We start from the raw sequence: 27908 nt of genomic DNA on the forward strand, positions 1-27908 counted from the left end.
ATATTGTAGAAGATGGATATATCAAACCTCTCACTCATCCAAGATTGTGGAGTGAATGAGAGACAATAATGTTCCAGCTCAACTCCAATGCTAGTCGTATCATATTTTGTGCTCTTGGACCAGATGAATATGGAAGAGTTTCATCTTGTACAACTGCCAAAGAAATATGGGATAAACTACAAGTCACTCATGAAGGTACCAAAGAGGTAAAAGAATCTAAAATTAGTCTTCTAACACATAGTTTTGAAAATTTCAAGATGAAACCAAATGAAGATATCAAAGCTATGACGGATAGATTCTAAACTATTGTCAATGGTCTCAAATCATATGGAGAGATCATTCCTAACGAGAAGCTTGTGAGGAAGTTAGTTTACTCACTTCCAAGATCATGGCAATCCAAGAAGATGACAATCATCGAGGCTAAGAACCTAAAGTCCTTAACTCTTGAAGAGCTAATCAGTTCTCTCCTCACTCATGAAATGATGCTTGAATATGAGGTGGACCTCGATAAGATTGAAGAGACACCAAAGGAGAAGGAGAAGAAGAAAAATATTGGAGTTGCTCTCAAATCCACAAAAGATGAGAGTGATTCGGATGTAGATGATGATGACGAGGAAATGGCATTGCTTGCCAAACGGTTCATAAAAATGATGAGACCTTACCGAGGAAGAAAATTCAAACGAAATGAAGGCCTAAAAAATGAACCAAAAGAGAAGGACCCGATTATTTGCTATGAATGCAAAAAATCGGGGCATGTCAAATATGATTGTCCATAATTGAAGAGAAAGGGTCAATCAAAGAATAAGCACAAGGATCATGTGGCTACATGGAGCGATGAAGAAGGTTCCGATGAAGAGGAACAAGAAGTAGCAAACTTGTGCTTGATGGCATTCGGGGAAGATTATAAGGTAACCTCTAACTCATCTGATTTTGATGATTTATCTTATTATGAGCTATTAGAGGAATATAATGGGTTGGCTTTGGATTATGAGAAATTGTTTTTAAAATATAAAAATGATGTTTCAAAATTAAAAAATGAAAATAAACTCATATCCAAAACCAACAACGATCTTGAAAGTAAAATCAAAGATTTGCAAATCAAACTAGAAGAGTTTGAAAAGAAAATTTTGGATTTGCAAAATTTACTTTCAAAGGTCAATAATGATCATCAAAATAAAATTGATGATCTTAAAACCTCTTTTGATAAAGTTGGAACAAAATGTTTCCAGAATGGAGAAAATTCAAAATCCAACTTTGTTAGAAAAAGTTTTAAAAACTAAAATCATAGAGGTCCCCGAAGAACCTCTAATGGAAAAATCGTTAGAAGTATATGGGTTCCTAAAGAGCTCATTACTACTAAAGATAAGGATATCCTACACAAATGGATACCTAAGGGGACTAGGATTTTGGAAACTAATGAATATGGACCCAAAAGAATTTGGGTACCAAAAATTAGAAATTAATCTATGTTTGTAGGAAAAAGAGCATTGCTACAAGGCACGAGAAACAGAATCAAATTTATGGTACCTTGATAGTGGATGCTCGAGACACATGACCGGAGACAAAAGCCGGTTCATAGAGCTTAACGCCAAAAATGGAGAAGTGACTTTTGGTGATAATTCAAAAGGTTACATCGAAGGTAGAGGACGTAGACTTTGTTTGAGAAGTCGAACCACTCTAAATCGTTGCGCAATTACCTTCAATTTTCTGCACAAGCTTCCACCGGAATTTTTATTTGCCAATTCACCCCCCTCTTGGTCATATTCATAGATCGATTTCAGTATAAGCAAAGGGATAGTGCAAGTGTTCTAGACCTTCATGACTGTTTTCTTCACCTAATGATCTCTTGGTGGTTTCGACCATCCGGAGTCCGTTACTCTACTCTTTGAGCCTTAGATCTATTTTGGCTTCATTGTGTCCAAAATAATCTCAAAATTAACCTTCCACAGATTATTTTTGCTGAACTTATCGAAACCGTAAATCTTGTTCTCAATAAGAAATTATGTTCTTCTTTAGTTTACGGTTGTATTCTTAGTAATCTATTTAAGAAGGCTAGGCTTAGAGTTGGTCTTGATGCTTCCTTTCCCCTCAAAAACCAAATCAATCTATTTTCTTTAACTAAATCGGGATGGAAGATCAATGAAGAAATTGGTCTTTGGGTTCGTACCGGTGAGCAACCTCTGGAAGAAAACTACTCCGACAATGAGCCAGAGCAGCACGAGGAACAAGCACCTCCAGAGGAACAACCTCGTCCAGAGTATCAAATGCCTCCATACTTCTGATCTTTTATAGAGAATATTGATTTGAGGCTTGCATCTATCGATTCAAATCTGACTGCTACCACAGAAATGATGAATCGTCGTTTTGATTCGTTGGATGAAAGGGTCGATGCACTTTCACGTGATGTGACCAATATTTGGTCACATTTATCTCCTCCTGATACACCGATGGACGATTAGGCCTTGTTCTTACTTATCTTTAATGGATCAAATTTTCAAACTTATTGTTTTAACATTTTGGATATTTTGGAATGTTTGAATTTGTGGATTGTTTGACTTTGAATTTGTTTGAATTTATGGATGTTTGAACTTATATTTCTATATATTTGGTTTGGTTAAATTTATTCATTATTGCATAATTTACATCAATTAGATATATGACCAATTTTTCCATGTCACATTGTTTATGAATATTGCTTATGAAACTAATGGCTAACGTTTCTATTGATTGTGATCTTAGCAGCTTAAGCTATATATATTTATAATCAATTGGTTAAATGATTTCAAAACCTTGTTTAAAATCTTTTAAAAGTATTTTTGATTTAACAAAAAGGGGGAGAAATGTTAAAGTGTTTAAAAGGGAGAAGTGTTAGAGTAAGGGGGAGTAATTTCAAAACTTGATTTCAAAATCTTAAAATTACTAAAATATTTTGTTATATCAAAAAGGGGGAGATTGTTGAAAACATTTTGATATTTCGATATAACAAATTAAGATAAATGAATTTTAAGATTTTCCAAAAAAATATTTTCTAAGTATATTCGATATAATTATTCGAATATCAAAATATTACTCCAAGACTTTCAAAGTTCATTTTAATCCTTACTAAAGTGTAAAATTGTGTTTTATACTTAAACTATTTTTAAAACAATTTTACAAAGTATTTCGAAATGTTTCAAAGCCAAGAAAAATCAGATTGTCTAGGAGGTACAGATTCTCCCCCAAGGGGGTACAGATTCCCCCCAGGGGGAACAGATTCCCCCCTGTCTAATGGTCGAAATCAGATTGTACTTAGGGAACCGATTCCCTATGAGGGGGTATCAATTCCCCCCACACTACAAGCTGTTTTATTAATGGATTCTCATCTCCAAACGGCTCCAAAACATCCCCAACGGCTATATATGACTTCAAACACATTCCAAGCTATAAATACAAGCTAATGACACTTGAAGAAGTAATAGAACAACTATTAAAGCAATCACACAAAAGAGAATAGTTTTTCATTCTTATTTCATCTTTCTCTTGTATATATTTTGTTCTTATGAGCTCAATCTTGTAAACACCTACCTTAGAGAGGTTTTCTTGTTTACATTTTTTATCCTGTTGTAAAGGGGAAAGGTTCTAGCTTAGCCCGTGTAAAAGCTAGGGAAATGTTTTAGTTTAGCCTAGAAAAACTAGGGAGTTTGTAAGGTTACTCTTTATCCTCAAAAGAAAGAACAAATTAGTGAATTTGTTGGAAAATCCTTGGTGAGGAGCTAAGGTAGTGGACGTAGACTTTGATTGAGAAAGTCGAACCACTATAAATCGATATGCAATTCTTTATCTTTCAATCTCCTTACTCCCTAAACACAAAACCGTTCCGACCCCTCTTTGCAAACTGTTCTGGTTGTCGATTCGAGCTTCCAAAAATCCCAACAGGTTGCTCGACCTCACAGCGAAGGGGGGACTGTCTGATGAAAAAATAACTTTCTGATTCTTGTTCAGAGTCAATTTCAACTTCACAGCGAATGATATTGAACTCGAAGCGACGCAATTTATTTGAAATTGGATTTCAACTCCACGACGGAGGATATCCAACTCAAAGCAACATATAAGATTGGATTTCAACTTCAAGACGAAGGATATCCAATTCAAAGCTCAACTTCACGACGAAGGGGCTTCCCAGTTTCATTCAGAGCAAATTTCAACTTCACGGCGAAGGATATTGGACTCGAAACAATACAAGCTTGGATTTCAACTTCACGATGAAGGATATTCAAGTCAAGGCTCAACTTCACGACGAATGGGCCATCTACGATTTCAACTCCACGATAGAGGATATCGTGCCCACGAGACAACACGAGCTCAACTTCACAGCGAAGGGGCGACTGATTGTCAACAAATAACTTTTCAGATTCAATTTCAACTTCACGTCGAAGGATATTAGACTCAAGATAACACAAGCTCAACTTCACAGCGAAGAGGCGGCTGGCTGTCAAGAAACAATTTTCCAGTTTCAGAGTCAATTTCAACTTCACGGCGAAGGATATTGGCCTCGAAACATCATAAATATTTGGATTTTAACTTCACGACGAAGGGAATCGTGCGAACCAAAGACTTTCGAGTTCGACTGCACTCAGCTCAAAGGCACATCATTTGCAACATAGTTTAAGTTGAGAAGGGTTATCTGCTAACCAAATACCTTCGAGTTCGACTACGCTCAGCTCCAAGGCACATCATTTGCAACATAACTCAAGGCTAGAAGGGTTATCTGCCAACAAAAGACCTTCGAGTTCGACTACGCTCAGCTCCAAGGCACATCATTTGCAACATAGCTCAAGGCAAGAAGGGTTATCTGCTAACCGAAGACCTTCGAGTTCGACTACGCTCAGCTACAAGGCACATCATTTGTAACATATCTCAAGGCAAGAACGGCTATTTGTCAACCATGACCTTCGAGTTCGATTACACTCAGCTCAAAGGCACATCATTTGCAGCATAGCTCAAGGCAAGAAGGGTTATCTGCCAACCAAAGACCTTCGAGTTTGACTACACTCAGCTCCAAGGCACATCATTTGCAGAATAGCTCAAGGCAATAAGGGTTATCTGCCAACCAAAGACCTTCGAGTTCGACTATGCTCAGCTTCAAGGCACATCATTTGCAGCATAACTCAAGGCGATAAGGGTTATCTTTCACCAAATACCTTCGAGTTCGACTACGCTCAGCTCCAAGGCATATCATTTGTAGCATAACTCAAGGCTAGAAGGGCTATCTGTCAACAAAGACCTTTGAGTTAGATTACATTCAGCTCAAAAGCATACCGGATTTGAATCATAACTCAAGGCGAGAAGTGTTATCTGTCAATAAACCCTCAAGTTCGATTACATTCAGCTCAAGGGCGTATCAAATTTACAACTTAGCTCAAAGTGAGAAGGGCCACATGTCAACCAAAAACTGTTGAGTTTGATTTCATTCAGCTCGATAACATATCAACCGTATGGTGGCAACGAGGAACTACCTTCTGGAAGAATTTTCAAGCCGAGGTCTTTAATTGAAAAGAAGACCAAGGCCCAATTCCAGGCTCAGGCTGAAGCCCAATCACAGTTACTCCCCAACAAATGTATCAAGTCTCAAAACAAAAAAGGACCGGACAAAAACTGGTTGTCTTTTTCGTCTTTGCCCTATTCTTGTTAACACAAGAATGTGTAAAGAGGGGCAGTTGTAGACCCCAGATTTTGTCCTCATCCACAGCACTACACTCATGCCCACGTGAAGCTGCCAGCCATCATATGCCTACTTGTTGCTGTCATTGCCACCCATTATTAGAGGATAAGCTAAAAAAATCAAAGCATCATCACACTAACCAAGTTGCATGATTTTAAAATATAAAATCAGTGTAAATTTGGTTATAAAAAAAAGCTGAATGCATGTATCAAAGGGGGGAACAGAAACGAAGAGAAATAATTGTAAGGGGAGTTCCTCTCGGTTTTTTTTACAGATTTTCATCAATAAAAATACAGCAGTTGAAACATATTTTCAGCAACCCAAATCCAAAATCGAAAGAAAAAATTCGAAGGTATTCTGTTTATTTGTTTAATCTTTATATTGTAACTAAAAAAATCTAGTCTAGTATAATTCTCGTTCTTGGTTTATATACAAGTTTTTACAGTTTTAAATATATATATATATATATGAGTTAGGGATTTATAATTACCTTGTTGCCATGGCGTTTATCTGGGTGGCGTTGTACTCGGACGTCGCCGGAAGTCGAAGGGCCAACTTCTATGGCCGGTTGAAGCTTGTATGTTGACTTGGGGGTTATTTGGATTATTTCTTCTTTGGTTTGAGTTGAGAAGAGAAAGAAGAATAGTAAAAGGGTGTTAGGTTTCACGCATAATGGAATTGGGGAAATAAAAGTGCTTTTATTTTGATTTCGGATTAATCATACTTAGAGTCCTTTAATTTCTTATCATATTTTATATTGGTCGCTTAAAGTGTTGGTCTATTCATGTTTAAGCCATTCAAAATCTATCGTATTTTTACAAATTGGCCACCAAATTCTTGTGTCTAATCATGTTTAGGTCCCTCTAATATTACCTTGTTTTTACATTCTAGTCACCAAAGCTCTATGTTTTTATTTTATTTTATTTTTTGCGCTTTATTTTTGTTATTTTCAATTCGATCACCAATATGTTATATTTTGTGATTATTTATGCCTGCAACTTTCATTTCCTTTATTATAGTCACTATTAACTTTTAATTTAGTCACTGTTGTTTTAATTTTTTGAATTTAGATCCTTGTTTATTTTTATTTAGTAAGTATCTTATGTTTTCTTGCATTTTTAGTTAACATAATTAGGTTTTGGGTCCTTGTATTCATTTTAAATTAATTTTTGAGGCTCTTATTTGTTCATATATATTTATTAGATCCTTCTACTTTAATTTTTCGTTTGTGTTATTTTAGTACTTTATTTTTTTATTTTTTGTATTTAATCCCTTAATTTTTTGTTTTTCTTGCAGCTCGTTCTTAAGATTAATTCGACCCATAAATTTTAATTATTTCCAATTTAATTTTTAATTTGATTTTTTTCATTCCTTTTATTTATTTTTTATTTCGATCTTAATACTAACTCTTTGTGTTTGTTTGTTTTATGTTCTTACTTTATTTATGATTTTTTAGGATAATTTTAATCAATCAAAGGTAAGTAATTTGAAACGAATCTCTAAATTTTAATTTTAATTTTTGCAATTAAGACAACCGATAAATTAAATGGTACCGAAAGGGTAGTTCAAGGGTGCTAATCCTTCCTTGACTATAACCGACTCCCGAATCCGACATATTTCTGGTAAAACGCAGATCAGGTAAGATGGTATCTGATCAATCTAAATATTTTTAAATGATCGGTGGCGACTCCCAATATTTTATTCCTAGTCGAAGCCGAATTTCGGGCCCACCCGAAAGGCGGTTGCGACAACCTTAAAAAAATGTAAAAGTATAGATAAAATCTTAAATAAAAAAATCTAAAAAACAAGGGTAAATGTATTTTTTTATATCTAATTTTGGCATTCAGTGTAATATATGATGCTTATTTTATTTTGTTGTAATTAGGTATCAATTTTTTTAATAGTAAAATTGGGTATTTAATATTATGGTGAAATTATATAGCTTTTCTATACAAGCTGTTAATTTTATTAAAAATAAAAAATATCAAAATTATAATAAACGTTTAGAACCACAACCGTATAGTAAACACATAATAATGATATTTTCATATAATCTTTAACACAAGAAAACTAGTTCTTAAAATCACACAATTATCATACAAGAAACATGTTAAACAAACCTAATCAGATAAACTTAAACAAAAGGTAGATACGAACAGATTTGATTGCATCAGCAAATGAACCACAAAAGATGATCAATATATTGAAAGACCACATAAAATCTATAAATCAGAGTCGAACGACGTGAAAAACTATACACGAACGGAAATCGCATATTCAAATCCAATATGAAGGTCCAAAGCAAAGAAGATCAGTATGATAACAAATAAGTGTCATATTTATTAATTGTGACAATGTCAAATCTAACTTTAAGAAAAAAGATAAACAAAAACAACGATCAAACACCAACGTACCATAAAGGCAGAAAAAAGATAGACAAAAATGCATCATAAAAACAAAGTTGTTCAAAATGGAAAAGAAAAAGAAAAACAACGATGCGCTGTAATAAAATAAAAGAAAAACAATGAATAACATCAAAATTGTTGCCACCGTCGATCACAAAGATGAAGAAAAAAAGATACTAACGATGTTCAAAGGAAAAAAAAAAAGGAGAAAACTAGGACAAACCCTGGTAGTTATTAAATATTCAACAATATTTCTACTAAGATTATTTTAATTACACATGTTTAATTATTATTGGTTCATACTCATAATTCTAATACCATTTAATTAAAGAGATACTATGCATTACAACTTCAAAAGTTAGATATTAAAATTTTAAATACAAACCCGTGTAGTTAAAAAAAGTTAGATACCTAATTACACACAAAAAATAAAAATTTAGTATTTGATTACATAAAAACATTAACACCTAATTATACTATAATAAAAAATAAGTATATAATTATACCAATTAAAAAGGTTAAATATCAAATTTTACAATTAAAAAAAATATAAATAAATATTAGATTATATATACATACTAAAGTTAAATCCCATAAATTATATCTACTCTATACATAAAAAGTTGGAAGAAAACCCTTAACTTGTATAGGAAAGTAAACCCGTTACTCGACCAATTTTACTTTTACCTATATGAAATGAAAAAATAAATTGCAAAGAAAAAGAGACAGCTGTCTTATTATGAAAGAAGAAGAAGAAGAAGCTGTCAGTCCCTCCTTAAGGGGATTCCTTAATATTACAGGTATATATTACCTTAAACTCCCATGACAAAATATAGAACAAATTCAAAATTTTACATGCATAATAATAATTTTTATATAATACTTAAATTACTTATATATTTTTTAATTTTAAAAATTAAAATAAATTATTTTTCACATTTCCCCAATTAAAAGAACTATTATGATTCTTCTGAATATTTTCCATAAATAACTCCTATGATGATCAAGATCTTCGAATTAAGAATCCTTGGTAGGATTCATTATGTTGACCATAGTTTCTAGTTAGGTATATTCTCTTGACATGATTACTGAATACTCATGTGATTTGTCAAATTCAAATCTAATGTCATACGATCATATTCTTTTAATCTACCAACTTACAAGTAGTAATCTTGATAATAGACTTGACACTAACACTAAGGTGGTGTTTGTTTTTGCAGAGGTAAAAGGTCTGCAGTCTGCGGACCACATCTGCAGGCATCTGCAGCAGAAGAGGTGGACCAAAAGTCGGCAGTCTGCAAGAAGAAGACTGTTTGTATTTTAACGTCTGCAGACTGCTAAAATGAACTGAAATATAAATAAACTGGTTTTTTAAACTTAAAAGAGTTTTGCAATACTGAGATTTAAATAATTTTAGTTTTACAATACTGAAATTTAAATAATCCATACAACTAAAATAATAAATTATTTAAAATAAATCAATCCATATTTTAAAATAAATCAATTCATACTAATAAATTATTTAAAATAAATCAATCCATACAACTACAATAATAAATCAATCTATATAACTACAATAATAAATCAATCCATATTTTAAAATAAATAAATCCATACTAATAAATTATTTAAAATAAATCAATCCATATTTTAAAATAAATCAATCCATACTAATAAATTATTTAAAATAAATCAATCCATACAACTACAATAATAAATCAATCCATATTTTAAAATAAATAAATTCATACAAATAAATTACTTAAAATAAATCAATCCATACTAATAAATTATTTAAAATAAATCAATCCATATTTTAAAATAAATCAATCCATACTGATAAATTATTTAAAATAAATCAATCCATATTTTAAAATAAATCAATCCATACTAATAAATTTTTTAAAATAAATCAATCCATACAACTACAATAATAAATCAATCCATATTTTAAAATAAATTAATCCATACTAATAAATTATTTAAAATAAATCAATCCATATTTTAAAATAAATCAATGCATACTAATAAATTATTTAAAATAAATCAATCCATATTTTAAAATAAATCAATTCATACTAATAAATTATTTAAAATAAATTATTTTAAAATAAATCAATCCATATTTTATAATAAATTATTTTATAATAAATTATTTTATAATAAATTATTTTATAATAAATTATTTTAAAATAAATTATTTTATAATAAATTATTTTAAATTAAATAACCTTATTAAATTATTTAAAATTATTTTAATAAATAACTATATTTTATAATTGTTCTTGAAGATGTTTGAAGACCTTTGAAGACATAAAACCAAGTCTGCACCAAGAAGAGCTCGCGCAAACGTTTGAAGAGCTTCTGTCTTCTAAAAAACAAACAGTCTGCGAAGCCTAATGTCTGCGCATGGTCTGCGCGACGCATACATAAGTGGTTTGAAGAGCTTGCACAGTGAAAACAAACACCACCTAAGGGTCTATATGTAACATAAAAAGCTTTCACTAAGAGGCCTTTGGACTAGGAGACCTTGTGAGGATTCCCTATGTTGATCACAGTTTTCGATTAATTTTTTATATAACTATTGACAGACTCATATGATATGTCATATTTAAATCTAATGTTAGGTGATCATATCTATTACGAGTATCATTTATAATTCTAAGCTCGACACCAACACAAAAAATCTATATATAACACTAAAAACATTTCTCTAAAATCACAAACAATTACTCTTCACCTAACTAAAAGAAATGAACGGCCTATAATCCTCTAACTCCAAATGTTACGTTACCATTACCACAAATCTTAAAACATTTGGGTACCTGACTAACATTAGTTGCTTTCGGTTAATTGGGTACCTGATTTTGGGTACCTGCCTAACCCTAGATTGCGCAATGGATAGACACACTTTGTACGGGTTGTTATTATACCCGATTTAAACCCCAAATGAAAATGAAAGAAGTTCCAGCTTTGGCAATCATGAAGTACTCAACCTCGTCACATACCTTACATGCTTCCCCAAAACGAGCACGTCCACCCACTTGTCAAATCACATGCTGTCTTCAGCTATTCCATCGTCTATATGTATAGTACGTAGACCCATCTGGATAATTTTTTAATGAACTTTTTCCCATGGATTCATTTGTTGATATATTTGGGTTTTCTCTCTCTCGATATTTTATTTAATATCTTTTCATAAAAAAATGATATTTTATTTAAGAAAAATGATTATATATATGTTATTGAATGGATATTTTTACTTTTAAAATTATGAAATGACGTCAACATTTTTTTTGTTTTTTTTAAACCATGGTTTTGATTTTTTTTATTCATCCATGTTAAAACATCTTTTATAAAATCTCAACAGCAAAGAGATGGAAAATAAAGAATTGAGTTATATACTTTGATTCTACGCTAACGAGATGGTCAATATTATAGATTAGAGTGATTATAATTTCACAAGTTTTAGGTTTAATGTTGAGTTTTTTGAGTTTTAAAGTGATTTAGATAAAATATAAATTGATAAAGTGGTAAGAGACAATGGGTATCGATAGAGTGGTTGAAGAAGATATCGAAGAATGGTAATTACAGAGTGATTATCATATCATCATTATGTTTATAGTTTAACATCCGAGTGACCAAAAGAGGAACAAATCAATTTTTTAAAGTATAAAAAAAATAACCTTTAATGACCAAAATAAGAATAAGAATAAGAATAAAATTTAATAATAAAATTTATAATTTATTCTAAAATTTTATAAGAATTTTGATATCCTCTAACTAAGTTCGAATTTTGTAATTTTAAGAAAGTATTTATAATTTTTAAAAGTAACATTATTAGGAGATACATTCATAGATCTTGAACATCAACATTCTGTTATACAATTATATATATATGCCATCATTTTGACATATTAATGTTTTTTATTTTTATTTTCTATTAGTAGTCGTATGAAATTAAAATCAAAAATATATAATATATTTATTATAATTAAAAAAATCTACCTTTGTATAATTTTAAACTTGAAAATAACACTAATGATCTTGTTGTGTGTATTATATATACAAAAGCTCATACATTTATTCATCATCATTCGTTTACGTTAATTTGTAAGATTCGCAATTAACAATTGAATATTAGGTATAAATGAACATAAGAGTGAAAGAGAATGAGGGTATAAGTCAAAGCCTTGGCCTAATCTAATTTTAGTTCATATAATATGTTTAAATTTGAAATTTAATATTTTTACTTTTATAATGTTATTAATATGTTTAAATTGAGAATATTATTAATTATTATTAATAAAATGATGACATAATTGCTTTTTTTCAAAAAAATTAAGGGTAAAGATACAAATGTCCCCTGACTATAAGATACTCCTTTTTGAGTCCCTTAACTATTAAAATTTACAAAGTGGTCTCCAGACTATAAGGAATTGCTTTGTTAAATCCCTCAACTATTAAAAGTTACAAAATGGTCACTCAACTATTCATTATGTTCCAAACTCAATATTTTTTGTTAAAAAATTAACAGATGTATGAGTTGGACGTTAACATATTGACTGAGATATTATAGTCGTTTGAGACTATGTGATCAGATTTTATCATATCTCAATCAACAAGTTAAAGTCCAACTTTCATTGCCATTAATTTCTTAACGGAAAAGGATGAGTTTAGAATATAATGAATAGTCAGGTAACCATTTTACAATTTTTAATAGTCGAGAGAATCAACAAAGTAATTCCCTATAGTCAGAGGATCATTTTATAACTTTTAATAGTTGTGACTAAAAAAATTAAAGTGGTAAACTATGTCCAACTAAAATAAACGGGTTCAAGTTGGAGTTTGAATATTGATGTTTACAAATTAAACAAATTGGATTGGAAGGATCGCTTTCATATTGATAGTTTAAGGATGTTCAACTAAAATAAACAAGTTCAAGTTGGAGTTTAAATATTGATGTTTACGAATTAAACAAATTGGATTGGAATGATCGCTTTCATATTGATAGTTTAAGGATTGATATAAAATAATTTTAAATTTAGGGATTAATTTATAATTATGAATGTTAGTTTTTATAATAGAATTGAAAATTTTAATTTTAATTCTGTAAATAATTTAAATTATGATTAAACAGATAACGTTTATAATAAATCTTAATAATATACGTTTTAAATTAATTACTTAATAGAATATTTATAATTTATAAGATATTAAAAATCTAAAAATAAGTATCAACAACTTAAAACCATCCACAATAATTATTAAATTTCTATGTTAAAAAAAACCACAAAAACAGGCTGGCCATGAACCACCCTTGGACCGAATTGTAGACCTAAAACACTAGGGCGGTTAAGAATATTGAACTTGCCAACAATGCCACGTGTCAACATATGTGTCTATGGACTATGCACACTTGTATTACATCAGCACCGCGATAGCCGAAACTTGAAAAATAGATATTCGTTCCCATTAAATATCCCTTCTACCATTGGCTTCGTACGTTCTCAATTTTGTACTAGCTTAAAAACTTCTGTTCTTTGCCCCAGCATATTTGTATTGGCTTAACCTCGAGCTATATATATATATTCAAATCCATGGCGATTTCAAACAATATAATGATCTACCAGTTCATACATAACACAGCTTCAACCGAAAAACCCAACTCTATTGCAGGTTTCTTGTCGGTTTGGAATCGAGAAGCTAAGTTGCAGGGAAAGGGTAGCCATGTTTTGAGGGGGGGGGGAACGCGTTGAATGCATGCATGGTGTTGCAGCAGAGGAGGAGTGATGAAGCTGAAAAGAAGCTGATTAGCAACGGTGATAGCATGAAAGTCTCCAAGGCGGAGGAGAGATTAGCTAAGAAGAAATTCGAGAGAAAAACCTACCTGCTTGCAGCTTTGTCGTCGAGTATAGGCATCTCTTCTATGGCGATTATGGCTGTTTATTACAGGTTTTCATGGCAAATGAAGGTGACGATTATGTCAACTAACTAACTAAATGATTACAGCCTGGAGAATTTTAACCTTTTACAGTTTACTTTCCTTATGTAATTTGGGTCTTGAAATGATTAACAGGGTGGAGAATTTCCGCTGCTGGAGATGCTTAGTACATTCGCTCTCTCTGTTGGTGCTGCAGTAAGCATGGGATCACTTCGGACAAAATATTCTTCGTTTTGGGTATTAATATGATATGATTTGATGGTTCAAATTTCAGGTGGGGATGGAATATTGGGCGAGGTGGGCACACAGAGCTCTGTGGCATGCCTCATTGTGGCACATGCACCAGGTCGGTTATCACTCCCGCCATTTCATTTCACAATGTATATGTTTCTTAATAATAAAATTACGGTTGAAGTTGTATTTATAACTGCGATATCGTAATTGTAAATGTTGTGGACGTTATTATATAATTTTTTTTATTACGGCAGTCTCATCATCGAGCAAGAGAGGGAGCCTTTGAGCTGAACGACGTATTTGCAGTAATGAATGCAGTTCCTGCCATTGCCTTGCTCTCTTACGGGTTCTTCAACGCTGGATTTGTCCCGGGACTCTGTTTTGGTGCCGTTAGTTACTTTTTCTTTCTAACTAATTACTATTATTCTGCCATTTTCTTTCCTTATTTCATCATTTTTGTTTTACAGGGTTTGGGAATCACGGTGTTTGGTATGGCCTACATGTTTGTCCATGACGGTCTCGTCCACCGTCGATTTCCGGTGGGGCCGATCGCTGATGTGCCTTATCTACGGAGAGTAGCTGCTGCCCACCAAGTAAATCTACACTCCTCCGCATATGAACACTTTCTTCTCAATTAATTTAGTATTATTTATAACATAACACGTTCTGGATTTCATTTCAATAAAACAGATTCATCATGCAGACAAATTTGGTGGAGTTCCGTATGGCTTGTTCTTAGGACCTCAGGCAAGCCCTTTGTATTTTCCATTAGAATATGACCAATAGAAAGAAAAGATTGAATATTATATACCTTTAATTTTTGCAGGAAGTAGAAGCCGTGGGAGGTTCGGAGGAACTGGAAAAGGAGATCAACAGAAGAATCACGATGTCCCAAAATAGTGATTTTTTTCTAGTTACCTCATCCTTGTTGTATGGTCTGAGCAAACATTTATTATATTATTAAATATTGATGCCAGGTGTTCACGACTTATTTTGAGTTAAAATAATTAGAATAAAAGAAAATTAAATTCAAAATCTATTTTATTAAATTATCAAAAATAAAATATTAAATTTATAAAATTATATCTAAATTTATTATTGGGAATGTTTGGAAAGTTGAGATATTTCAAGAAAATATATTCTCTTTTATGTAGAAACTCTCGTGAGAGAAGAGAAATGAAAGTTTACCTATTTTTTTAGATCATTATTTCTTTATATAATTGTATGTTAAATCAATCATTAAATTGTTGAAAAAAAAATCAATAATGACTGCACAACAGCCGACGGTTTGAAAGTATTAATGGGGCTGCTTAGAATTCAAAGTTAGGCAACCACTTTGTTTGAAATAAAAATAGGTAAATGCATTTTAGTCCATGCACACTTTAGGATATTTACAATATTAGTCCTCAAGCTTCAACTATAAATATCCTAGCTTATTTAACTTCAAAATGATCTCATATCCCTAAATCATTCTAGCTCTCTCTCAAGTGTTTTTGTAAACACTTGTAAATTTTCTCCCTTTAGTAAAAGATATGCAGTAGTTCGGAGAGGTAGGCATAATTTGTTGAACTCCGTTATCAATTTCGAGTATTATTTTTCTACTTTTATTTCGCATTCTCACTAATCTAGTTATAGGGAAATTACTCGTTTATTTCCCAATAACTGGTACAAACCATGGCATACACCAGACTTCCAATTGCTGAGGCATACGACACCTTTACCATGTATGCACTTTCTTCCTCCATCTTTGGTGACTGTTCTTTGGAGAGTCTAAAATGAACACCTAAAGGTGTACTTACTGGTTTAACATCTTGCATGTTGAACCTAGAGAGTACTTTGTTAATGTACTCAGCATGTGATAACATCAAAGTCCCTGACTTTGTGTCTCTCTTGATCCTTATCCCAAGAATCTGCTTTGCAGCGCCTAGATCTTTCATTGCAAACTGCTTCGGCAATTATTGTTGGCTTTCTAGATGGCCGGCTGAATTTCTTCAAATTGGATGGCAATTTTCAATTCAAAGTGGGCAACCAATATTGTTGAAATTGGAAAAGGGATAATTACCAAATTGAGTCATTGTACTTTAAGGTATTTATAAGATTAGTCCTTAAGCTTCAACTATAAATACCCTAGTTCATTTAGCTTCAAAATCATCCCCAAATCATTCTAGCCCTCTCTCAAGTGTTTTTGTAAACACCTGTAAATTTTCTCCTTCTAGTAAAAGATCTGCAACAGTCCGGAGACGTAGGCATAATTGGCTGAACTCCGTTATCAATTTCGAGTATTATTTTTTCCACTTTTATTTCGCATTCTCACTAATCTGGTTATAGGGAAATTTCTCGTTTATTTCCCAACAACTGGTATCATGAGCTTTTGGTTGTCAATTTTTCTATGAAATTACTATTTACATGAATAATAAATTTCGTGAATAGTAAAATTTGGTCGGCGATACGAATTTGTCGACGGAGGTGTTCTAATACACGGTGGTTCGCGGAAATTGTCAGAAACGATCCAAACAAAGCCAGATTCGAGTGGGAGCGATGGCTGCAGACGAAGGGAATGTGAAAATTCAGAAGTTGTATGGTGCGCTCAAGACCTTCTTCGAATGACTTAGACCAGGGGCAATGCTCGGGAGAGAGCAATGTGATGCCCAAAGACTTTTGGAGGCCATAGTTGTAGTCGGAAAGTTGACCGAGCTTGCAGGTGTCAAGCCAAGTAGCGATGTATCATCTAGGCTTATGCCCAGAGATAATGGCAATAATAGGGGAGACCGGGAAAAGATGCAGCGGGGAGATGGTAATGGAAGCTCTTCGAATATCCAATATGAGCCATCGACTGTTAATAGCCAAGGAAAGCCATCGGGAAAGAATGACAAGGCTAAGTCCGGTGCGAAGAAGAAGGTGAGCAAAGAAAAGTTAAGGTGTTACTTCTGTGATGGTCCTCATTTGATTAGAGGATGTCCCGAGAAGCGTCGCTTTACAACCATCATGAAGAGGATGAGAGAAGGAGAAGTAGCAAAAATTGGCGCAGTCACAAGTGTTAAAGCTACCAAGCCAGGAAAAAGACTTAGTCCGATTGAGGGGGTCAATGCGGCCAAGCAAGGAACAAGACGAGGCAAGGCTGTTGATGTTGAAGCAACTAAACCTGGAAGAAAACGTGACGAGACTACAGGTGTTAAAGCAGTCGAGCATAAGAAAAGACCCGATGCGATAGCAAGAGAAAAAGCTGTCAAGCCGAGGGTGCAAAGTGAGCAAGTCTGCTCACAGTATGCCAGGATGGAGGCGTGGTAAAGTTGAGGCGTCTCAGGCATAAAGGTAAACTTAAGGAGTATGTTAGAGGATTCAGAAGACTCATGCTCAAAGTCCCGAGTTTAACTGAAGAAGATGGGGTCTTCACCTTCATGTTCGGATTGAAGCCGTGGGTAAAGAGAGTATTGGAGCGAAGGGAAGTCAAGGAGTTGTCTAAAGCCTTGACAACCGCTGAGTCCATCAAAGAATTTGAAGTCAAGAAAAACAAGACTTCCAAAACAAAGCCGAAAGCTGAGGGTAATGGCAAGCGAATCCATGATGAAGGCAAGTTAAATGATGATTAATGTTGTTCCTCGAGTGGCAGAGAAAGTCCACTCAATGATGAACCAGATCGTGAGTCTGGGGAAGATGTGTGCAGTCTTGGCACAAGTTCGAGTGTCAAAGATGCTAAGACGAGGGTAAGAGTCGAGCAAATGAGGGGACGTAGACTTAAGATGCCAGAAGTGTTGCAAAATTACCCGAGGGGAGCCGAGTCATCCAAGGTGATGGATGAGCCCAAGATCGAGTTATCCAGAGAAGAGGACGAACCCAGGATCGAAGAGGCATTGAGAGTTGTCTCAATAAGGTTCATTTCTGCCAAGGCGAGTAGAAGCCAAGTGCAAGAAGAGTTATCTGTGACCAAGGAGTTTACCGAGCATGTTCGTATAGAGAACATGGCTTCAGAGACCATCATAAGAGAAGGGTCGAAGCAAGGGCTTGTGTAACACCCCAACACGTATCCGACCCGAATACGAATCCGATGTGTCACATTGACTTTTCAAAACTTGTCTCTAAAAAAAATCATGAAATTTTTAACTTTCATTAAATAAAATTCGTTGTTTTACATAAAAGAAACCATTTGGTTCTACAAATCCTATCAGAGCATATTCAACTATATCAATTAGTACATGCCAACTACATTCAACATAACAAAATACATAATCACATTTATTTCTTTTCTAATCTGAACTTTGTAAAGGAGAGCTGACCTATCTTGCTCCTCTTAACATCTCTCCTCGCTTTCCGAAACCTACGTGTGAAACACTCACATGCTAAGTCGATGACTTAGTGAGATATATAAAATATATAACGTAACCATGACTCCTAACAATGAATGCATGTTTTCTACTATCATATCAAACAACCTCATATACACTTCCACATAACACATACGTACATACATATACATCATTATATCATCTATGCTTATATACTATTTCATGTCTATAAAGTCTTGTGTATTTATCCCACTCAGCTTATCACATTTTCCTATTATCATTTAATCATTTCTTCTATATAATTCTTAATCACATAATTTCTATCCCAAAATCACATATCTTATCCCTTATTCCATAAGTTATATCTATCATATACCCATAGGTTTTGGTGACATGTTCTATATCATATTCTTGTATAACAACTCCTTATATTCTATTAATTCATTTTTCATATAAGTTATCACATAAACATATATATTTTAGTAACTTATCGTAAATTAACTCTTATGATATTTTCATTGAAATATATAATCTTTCCTATATAACTTATCTCATGTATTCTTATTCTTATTCTTATTCATATATATATATTTTCTATTTGATATATTATTTACTTTGTCTCTATTCTAATATAACTTCCATTATACTATTTCATTCACAAAGTATATTTCACACTACAATCCTAATTATTCTATTCATATAATCCTATAGTTCACTCACCCATTACATATACTTATAGTTATGGAGTTCACAACATTTCTCAAGTAATTACTCATAACTTATCATATAAGCTCATTTTATTTCCTTATAATCCAACATATCAAACAATCATAAATTATAGCATTAAACCATGTAACATATGCAATACATTCAACCAATATACTCACTTCCAATTACACAATTATATAACAATCATATTACTTCTTATTTATATTATATCTTTACTGGCCCATGTACACTTTGGAGAACTAAAGATATGTGAGTCTATTGAGGTTGTGCACTAATGTTGTCACCACAGCTCGAATAATTTCCACTAGGGCACTGAATATTTGTCCCGAAGGACCACTATGTCCCGAAGAACCACTGAAAATCCCTCGACTCTTGGTATGCCAACTATACCTCTAGCTCTCATTTCATAGAACATGGGCATTATGATTTATATCATTTCACATATTTCATATATACACATTGATCACTTACATGTAGAACATTTCATATGATTCACCTATCATATGTACCTTCTCTTTCATATATCTCATATCACATAGTTCATTTCCATATAAATCACATATCACATATACATGTAAACACTTAATTTTATCATTCATGTAAATCATGTCACTTCTCATATGATTTCATATTCCTATATCACATAGCTCATATTACTTTGCATGGATTACAAAAACATATATATTATCATGTTTATCATCAAGGTTCATTCACTTAATCTCTTATACGCGTATATCACATATTCATATCATTCATTCAAATCATGTCACACACATACAATAACATATAGCTCAAACACTCATAGCAAATACATGCTCAGGTTCATGAATTCATGCATAACACTATAGGAAATAGACTTATCGCAAGTCTTATTTCCATTAAACATCATATGCTATCTAATATGCACTCACATTGGCCTCACTAAGTTTCGATCCCCTTTTATGATTTCTTTTCTTTCGATCGAATCTTAACTTGATGATCATACCGGAACTTGTTCGTGTTCGATATCTACATAATCATACATTGATACATATTAGTATTCAATTAATATACTCTAATCTATCATTTCTTAGACCAAAAGAAAGGTTTATTTCTATTTCCCCTTGAAGTGCATCGATGCATTCTACAGTGTATCGATGCATCCCTTAACATGTGCATCGATGCACTCCTTATGCATCGATGCACTAATTACATTCAATGTTTTTATTTTTAAGGGGTGCATCGATGCACTTCCTGTGCATCGATACACACTGAACAATTTCTGGAAATTTACCCTTGATGCATCGGTACATGATGAATGTGTACCGATGCACACTAGCCCATAATTCCAATTTATGCCCAAAAATTCACTCTTTTCAGCTTAATTACTTCATATATCATCCCCTTTCTTATTCATAACTTACATACTCATATTCAAACTCATTTATATTCATTAATCACCTCTTTAACATCAAAATCTTATTCTCCATATGTAATTCAAGAATTACACTAAATTTTCAACATGTTCCAAATTCAATTCTATTACTTCTAACTTCTTAATTAGACCCTTGACAAGTCAAATTCATCCTTAGAACTTTAAAAACCTTTTTATAATAAAAGTTCATTTATAAACTCTTAATAGAAATTCATTTCAAATTCTCTCTTCTTGGTGTTTTAAACTTATATAAGCTTTCCTTAAGCTTATATAACCCCCAAAAACTCAAATCAAACTTAAAAATTCAAGAAATCAACAGCTAAATCAAACTTACCTTTGCTCTTGTCTTCCACGTGAAGAAGAAGAAAGGAGAAGAAGAGAACTCTAGAGAAATCTCTCCCTTTCCACATGGTTTCCTTTTCTTATAAAGGAAGAATAAAAATCTTACTTGTCAATTGACCATTTTACCCTTTAATTTATTCCATAATTACTAAATAACCTTCATCATATATTTCCAATAAATCATTGAACTATTCAATTATCCTACTTTAATCACCAATTTCTAAAAATTTTCAAACTAGTCACAAACCCGATATTGATGATGTTACAGCTTGCCAAGGATGTTCAAGTGAGAAACAATCCTTCAAAGACTAGTAGACAAGAGTCGAAGGGAGCCAAGACGTTGAGGGACAAGGCAACCACGGAGAAACTACCCAATAACAAGTGGGTTTATAGGGCAGTGACTACGGACAAACTGAAGTTGTGTTCAACTTCAGTTGGCATGCTAGAGTAACAAGAGAAGAAATGTTGCTGCATTGATCGAGGTGTGAAGACAGATTAAAATCAGTCTTCAAGTGGGAGATTGTTGAAAAAAAATCAATAATGACTGCACAACAGCTAACGGTTTGGAAGTATTAATGGGGCTGCTTAGAATTCAAAGTTAGGCAGCCACTTTGTTTGAAATAAAAAATGGGGAAAATGGATTTTAGTCCCTGCACACTTTAGGGTATTTACAAGATTAATCCTCAAGCTTCAACTATAAATACCCTAGCTCATTTAGCTTCAAAATGATCCCATATCCCAAAATCATTCTAGCTCTCTCTCAAGTGTTTTTGTAAACACCTGTAAATTTTCTCCCTTTAGTAAAAGATCTGCAGTAGTCCGAAGACGTAGGCATAATTGGTTGAACTTCGTTATCAATTTCGGGTATTATTTTTTCTGCTTTTATTTCGTATTCTCACTAATCTGATTATAGGAAAATTTCTCGTTTATTTCCCAACATAAATATTTATAATTCTATCTTATTGAATATATAAATAAAACTTATGATATTCATACTTTATTTATAGTGTAACATGATTGATCACTTAATTTTATATGATACTTTATAATAATATTATATTATATACGTACATGTTCACAATTTAAATATTAGGTCATAATTAATATATTATATATCATTTTTTCGTTAATCTTTTAATTTTGTAATGTAAATTATAATTTTTTATAAAATTATCATATTTTTAATTGATAATATAAAATAACATTTTCATAAGATAAATAAAATTACCTTAAACTACCATTTAATTCGAAAGAGTTGATGGTAAGAGTTAAATTATTTAGATACAAACATATAAATCATGTTATATGATTTTTTTTGAATATTTTAATTTGATTATAAAATAATATTTATATCTAATTTAAAATATAAATATACATAAATTTATAGATAAAATAGTTCGAATCCGGATTACTTAAGTCACATAACTTGATCCTTAGATATGGACATGCTCACAGCATGTTGATTATAATAAAAATATATATAACGATTAGATTATTTTTCAGTGAAATTATTTCTTAAAAAACCCAATAACTTATTATTATTTCGAGTTGTATTTGTTCCCATCACACTGTTGCCTTGAGCAAGCTTCTGTCATAGCCACCTCAGTCTTAGAAACGTGGTGCCGCCTTGACACTGATGAATGAAGATAACCGGCTACTGTTTACATATGTGAAAATGAAGGTTGAGCTACGACCTGAATAACATCTTTGATATGTAGAATACGATTCTAATGGCCAAAGCAAACAATCCAGCCATGAATTCCCAGATTCTAACGTAGCTCGCCACTAGTGGGTTTATGAAAGGTGCCAAAAACATATTGTAAATCTTCATTACCGATTGTATTATAACATCTGGACTCTTCAGCAACCCTGCAGAATTCAGACAAGAAGAAGTATCAATATAGATTTGTATATATTTCTAGTTTCAGAATGTATGTGAACTGTGTTGCATACATTCAGCAGCCTGCGGGAACTCATCAAATATCAAAGTGACATTCTTCAACAGGACCTGAATGAACCGAAATGAAGGAAGCTTAATTAGCCCTTTGGATTTGAATCTTTTGTTGTCTAATGCTAACAGGTTAAGCAGTGTTAATAGTTGTCAAGGTGAGATTACCAGCACCACTCCCCCTGGTTTCAGAGGTGACTCGATTATAACCCGAGCTTTCCTGCATTGAAACAAAAGTCGCTGTCAATTCGAATGGACGGCAGACATGGCCCAGAACTGGTGCTAATATGCTATATATTACTTTATAACAAGTATTTCCCCTTCTACCGAGCATTCATAAAAGCTGCATCCTCTGGTGACAGGAACCGGCGTCTGTTTCCATTCTGCAATATCGGGAAATAATCTCAAGTTGCCGTGGGAATTAAAAGCTCGGAAGAAGGTGGTTGATATATCATATATAATGTTTTACCTAAATGCCAATTTACTCCTACTGTTAAGCCATCTCCTTCACAAACATGTTCGACGATGAATTTCACATTTTGACCCATGCTTCTCATGAGCAGATCGAAGAAATGCATAACCTCCTGCGAATACGATTTTGAAACGGACTGTGGAATTATGATACATGAAGAAACTTAAATAAGACAAAGGGAGGTAACCTTTTTCCCGTTAAATGGGTTGAAGAAAGAGCAGTCCTCGATGTAGCAGTCTTCTGAGATGAAACCCCCAAGTTTTTTAGGATTTTTCTCATTGATGCACTCATAGAAAAGCTTGATCGTATCAGCTGCAGAAGGTTGACCCGAAATTGAATCACTATCAATGTTTGACGATGACACGATCGAAGAGACTCCGCGGTTGTCGGTAAACTTATTTTTTTCCCACCTTTTAATGGCCACCCGGTTCGGCTGCTTCTTCGTCCTCATTTGCTCAAGTTGGCGTGAAGGCTTAAAAGGCAAGGGATAAAGGGCAAGGTCTACCATGGCCCTGGGAAATGTACTCTGCCTCAGGGCTTGGGAAGAGAAATTGACAACAATAGCCATGGCCTAACAAAATAAGTTTTCGAAAGTGATTTTCGGGTATTGAAATTAAAATAGGATTCATGGCCTATGACATGGTAGAGCAAGGAATAAAGTAACAAGTTTACCTTTGACACCAAGAAAAGGCTCTCTTTCATTTTCTTTGAATTGAATCAAGGAATCTCCATTAGGAAGCTTGAAACCTTTGAAGGGTTACCAGTTTCCATGGACCGAATTTACTTATTAATGTATTGAAGCAATCCTTCTTCTTCGCCATCTTTTCTTTATTGTGTTAAGTTCTTAGAATTTTAGTTAAATTGCCAGTTTCCATTGAACTTGCCAAAATCCAAGAAGTTTCATCACATCAAATTCCCTGACAGAAAAGGAAGATGGACTATAACTTAGAACATCAAAACACCTATATTCTCAGTTCCAAAAGCAATGATAACGAATCCTTTTCAATGATCATAAATCCAATAAAAAAGTGAATCGTGTTCGATTGTCTTTGAAGCTTGCATATGTTCGTACAACTTTGACAGCTCCAAAAATATTTCTTTATGTTCAGGGTGCAACATGTCATTGGCAAAAAAGTAATGCGTAGATCCCCTTACTTGAATCCAACTAGAACCAGGTTCCTTGCAAAGTAGTTTTACCTTCATTTCTCTTCTCAGTTTTCTGACAGCATTCCACATACCAGCCGAAGCACAGAGATTTGAAAGAAGAATATAGGCAGATTCGTTACCAGGCTGCAGCTCCAGAAGTTTGCTGGCCGCAAGTCTTCCCGTATCAAAGTTTCCATGGAGGCAACATGCAGAGAGCAGAATCTGCCATATACGAGAATCTGGTTCGATAGGCATTTCATCTATCGTCCTTTTTGCATCTTCCAGGAGACCTACTCGGCCAAGCAGATCAACCATGCAAGCATAGTGTTCTAAATGTGGGATTAGACAGTGACACTCGACCATAGAGTTCATATAGCTCTGTGCTTCTTGCGTTAGCCCTGCATGGCAGCACGAAGTAAGAAGTCCAAGATAAGTTATCTCATCTGGTTCAATTCTACATACGATCATTCTATCATAAAGCTTGAAAGCCTCATTATAGCAACCATGCTGAGCATATCCTGTTATCATTGCATTCCATGCAGCCAAGTTATCTGTCGATGCATAACTAAAAGCCCTCTCCGCATCGCCTATGTTTCCGCACTTGCAATAAAGGTCAATAACAGCGGTCTCTACATAGCAATCTTGATGGAATCCAGATTTAATAGCCAGTGAGTGAATGTTTCTTCCCTGTTCCAGATTTGTCATAGCACTGCAAGCTTTAAGAATGATGCTGAAAGTATTGCAGTCCACTTCAAGTTTAACATCCACCATGTTTCGGAAGAGATCTACACTATCAGCATGACAATCAGCATTAACCAAAGTACTCAACATTGAATTAAGGTGCATCGCAGTCATCTTATCGACATCAAAAAATACCCTTCTCGACTCATCAAAGCTGCCACACTTCCCATATGTTGTTATCAAGCTAGACACCACATAATCGTCCAACATGAATCCACATTTAATCATATGGGAATGTATCTGCACTACAAGGTGCAAAGAATTAGAGTCAGATGCCACTTCAAGGATACTAGAAAGTGTATAAGGATTCATTTCTACATTATGACCACGCATATAAGAAAACATCCCAAGAGCACGACTAACGTAACCATTAGCCAAATATCCAGCAATCAGTGAATTCCAAGACACAGAATCCCGAAAGACCATATCATCGAAAATGCACCTCGCATCATCCAATTTCCCACACCTATTATACATAGAAATTAATGCATTGCCAACAAAAACAACCTTGAAATACCCTTCCTTCTGACAAACTGCTTGGATTTGCCTCCCTAAATATACCAAACCCTCAGCTGAAACAGCAGATAAGACATTGATCATTGTATATTCATTAACACCCAAACCTATACAATGTAAGCTCTTAAAAATTCCAAAAGCCTCAAAACCATCAAAAGCTGCTCCTATCCTTTCTGTCCACGAGACAACATCTGGATCAGTAATTTCATCAAATAACTTAACGGCGTCCAACTTACTTCCACACCGAGAATACATGCACATAACAGCATTGTTAAGATGAAGGGAACCACCACATAAAAATCCCATCTTTAAGCCAAACCCATGGATCTGTTGGCCTTCTTTTACATCAAACAAGCCACTGATCACACCCGTCAGGCTAAATTCATTCAATTCACAACCCAAAGCCCTCAATTCCAGAAAAACCTGTTTACCCTTGTCAAATTCCCCATTCCAAAAATAACCACAAAGCATAGCCGTAAGAACAACATTATCAACATCCAAACACTCCTCAAAACACTTCTCAGCCGAAACCAAGTTCCCACTTTTACCATAATTCTCAATCAGTCCACTAACCACAAAAGCTCCATTTCCAAACCCCAGTCTCAAACAAACCCCGTGAACAATCTCATTTTGTTCTAAACTCCCACACCCTTTAACTAAACCACTCAATGTGAACACGTCAGGGGTCAAACCCAGATGCCTCAACTCATTAAACAACTCAAGAACCGGCCTGGCTAGGCTAAACCGAGCGAAACCATAGATGAGGGAGTTGAAAGAGGTTATGTCGGGTTTAGGAGTGTCGAGAAAGAAGGAAAAGGCGCGCGAGAAGTCAGCATGTTTGGCGAAGTGGGAGATGAGAGTGGTGGAGAGAAAGGGGTCTAGAGAATGGCCTGATTTGATGAAATGAGAGTAGATTTGGTCTGTAAGGAACGAAGAGCGTGGAGAGAGAGAAGCTTTGAGAGCTCGGGGATGGAGGTTTTGAGATATGAGGGCATTGATGGAGGGTCCTTGGCGGGTGAGAGTCACCGTTAGCTTCTTCATACATAATGGGGTATCAATGGTGGTGTTTCGTCGCTGTATTGACGTAGGGTTTTGGGGTTTTATGATCAGCTAAAAAAGATCATATGTTTCCTGCTTGGGTAAATATAACTTTTGGTCCAAATTTTTGTATTTATGCCTAATGTGGTTTCTAAATTTTGTGCAATTAAGTATCTAATATTTCTTTTATAATTATCTATTTTTTATTTTATTATACTTTGGTACTTAATATTTTTTAAAAATGCACATGTTGACACTTAGAATGAAACTCACACATATCAATCGAACTAAATTTAAATTATCCTTAATTATTATTTTATGTCCTATTAGTATTCTTAATTTATCTCCCTAGGGTCTAATATTGTTTCTATCTGCAATAATTGGGACAGTGCCATTTGGGAAATGAGTAACAAAAGTTACAATGTAAGGCCCAATTTGATATAGGCATTTCCAGTAGGCCCAAACTCACGCTATGGTGGAAATAAGAAAGGAGATTAAGAGTAATGGACATCACTCTCATTCAAATATTTCTAAAGACTTGTCTTTCATTATTATTATTAAAAAGCATTTAGGGTTCTTTAAAAACTTGGAATTACAGTGTTTTAATTTTATATAAATATTAAATATATAAAGCATTATAATAAAAATATATGATTGTTAAACAAATGCGGATTTTTTCTTTATCCTAGTGCTTGCTCATCTTTTTCCTAAACAGCCGCTTGTTTACTTTTTATTTTCTTCGACTCTAGGACATTTTTCTTCATTTTTATGATATTTTTTTGTTTTTATTTCCAATCGTTTAATTGTTTTTGTCGTTTATTTTCTTAGGATTTATTAGAACTATAGGTTGTTATACAGTTGAGAGCATTGGGAGCAGTTGAGAATTTGTTGAGAGTTGGTTACACTTACCAGATTGAGTGTGTGAGTTGTAATGTACCTATATAAGCATGGCCTACTGCCTCTGTAAAAGTAGTGAATAATAAATCAGTTTCTTG

At 33.5% G+C, this 27908-nt stretch overlaps 2 protein-coding genes and 1 pseudogene across 3 annotated transcripts; 1 reads left to right on the plus strand and 2 right to left on the minus strand.

Annotated features, from left to right (window-relative positions):
- Positions 1 to 13626: 13626 nt before the first annotated feature.
- On the plus strand, positions 13627 to 15273 carry LOC120155170 (annotated as a pseudogene).
- A 7454-nt stretch (positions 15274 to 22727) lies between these two features.
- On the minus strand, positions 22728 to 24234 carry LOC120155352. The gene is made up of 7 exons (XM_039166926.1): positions 24145 to 24234; positions 23660 to 24043; positions 23470 to 23584; positions 23302 to 23383; positions 23169 to 23220; positions 23006 to 23060; positions 22728 to 22921 (listed from the first exon to the last, which is right to left on the minus strand). The coding sequence occupies exons 1-7, from the start codon at positions 24172 to 24174 to the stop codon at positions 22740 to 22742; spliced, it is 900 nt and encodes a 299-aa protein (XP_039022857.1). The 5' UTR covers positions 24175 to 24234; the 3' UTR covers positions 22728 to 22739.
- Positions 24235 to 24243: 9 nt separating this feature from the next.
- LOC120155351 (pentatricopeptide repeat-containing protein At2g40720-like) lies at positions 24244 to 26938 on the minus strand. Of its 2 annotated transcripts, XM_039166925.1 has the most exons (2): positions 25121 to 26938; positions 24244 to 25018 (listed from the first exon to the last, which is right to left on the minus strand). In XM_039166925.1, exons 1-2 carry the CDS (start codon positions 26914 to 26916, stop codon positions 24475 to 24477), a joined length of 2340 nt encoding a protein of 779 aa, XP_039022856.1. In that variant the 5' UTR covers positions 26917 to 26938; the 3' UTR covers positions 24244 to 24474. The 2 variants fall into 2 exon arrangements, with proteins under 2 accessions (XP_039022856.1, XP_039022855.1); XM_039166924.1 differs by having other exon boundaries at positions 24244 to 26938.
- Positions 26939 to 27908: the final 970 nt, after the last annotated feature.

This window comes from Hibiscus syriacus, unplaced genomic scaffold (genome assembly GCF_006381635.1).
Source record: "Hibiscus syriacus cultivar Baekdansim isolate YM2019G1 unplaced genomic scaffold, ASM638163v2 tig00111166_pilon, whole genome shotgun sequence".
NCBI classification, from domain to species: Eukaryota; Viridiplantae; Streptophyta; class Magnoliopsida; order Malvales; family Malvaceae; genus Hibiscus; species Hibiscus syriacus.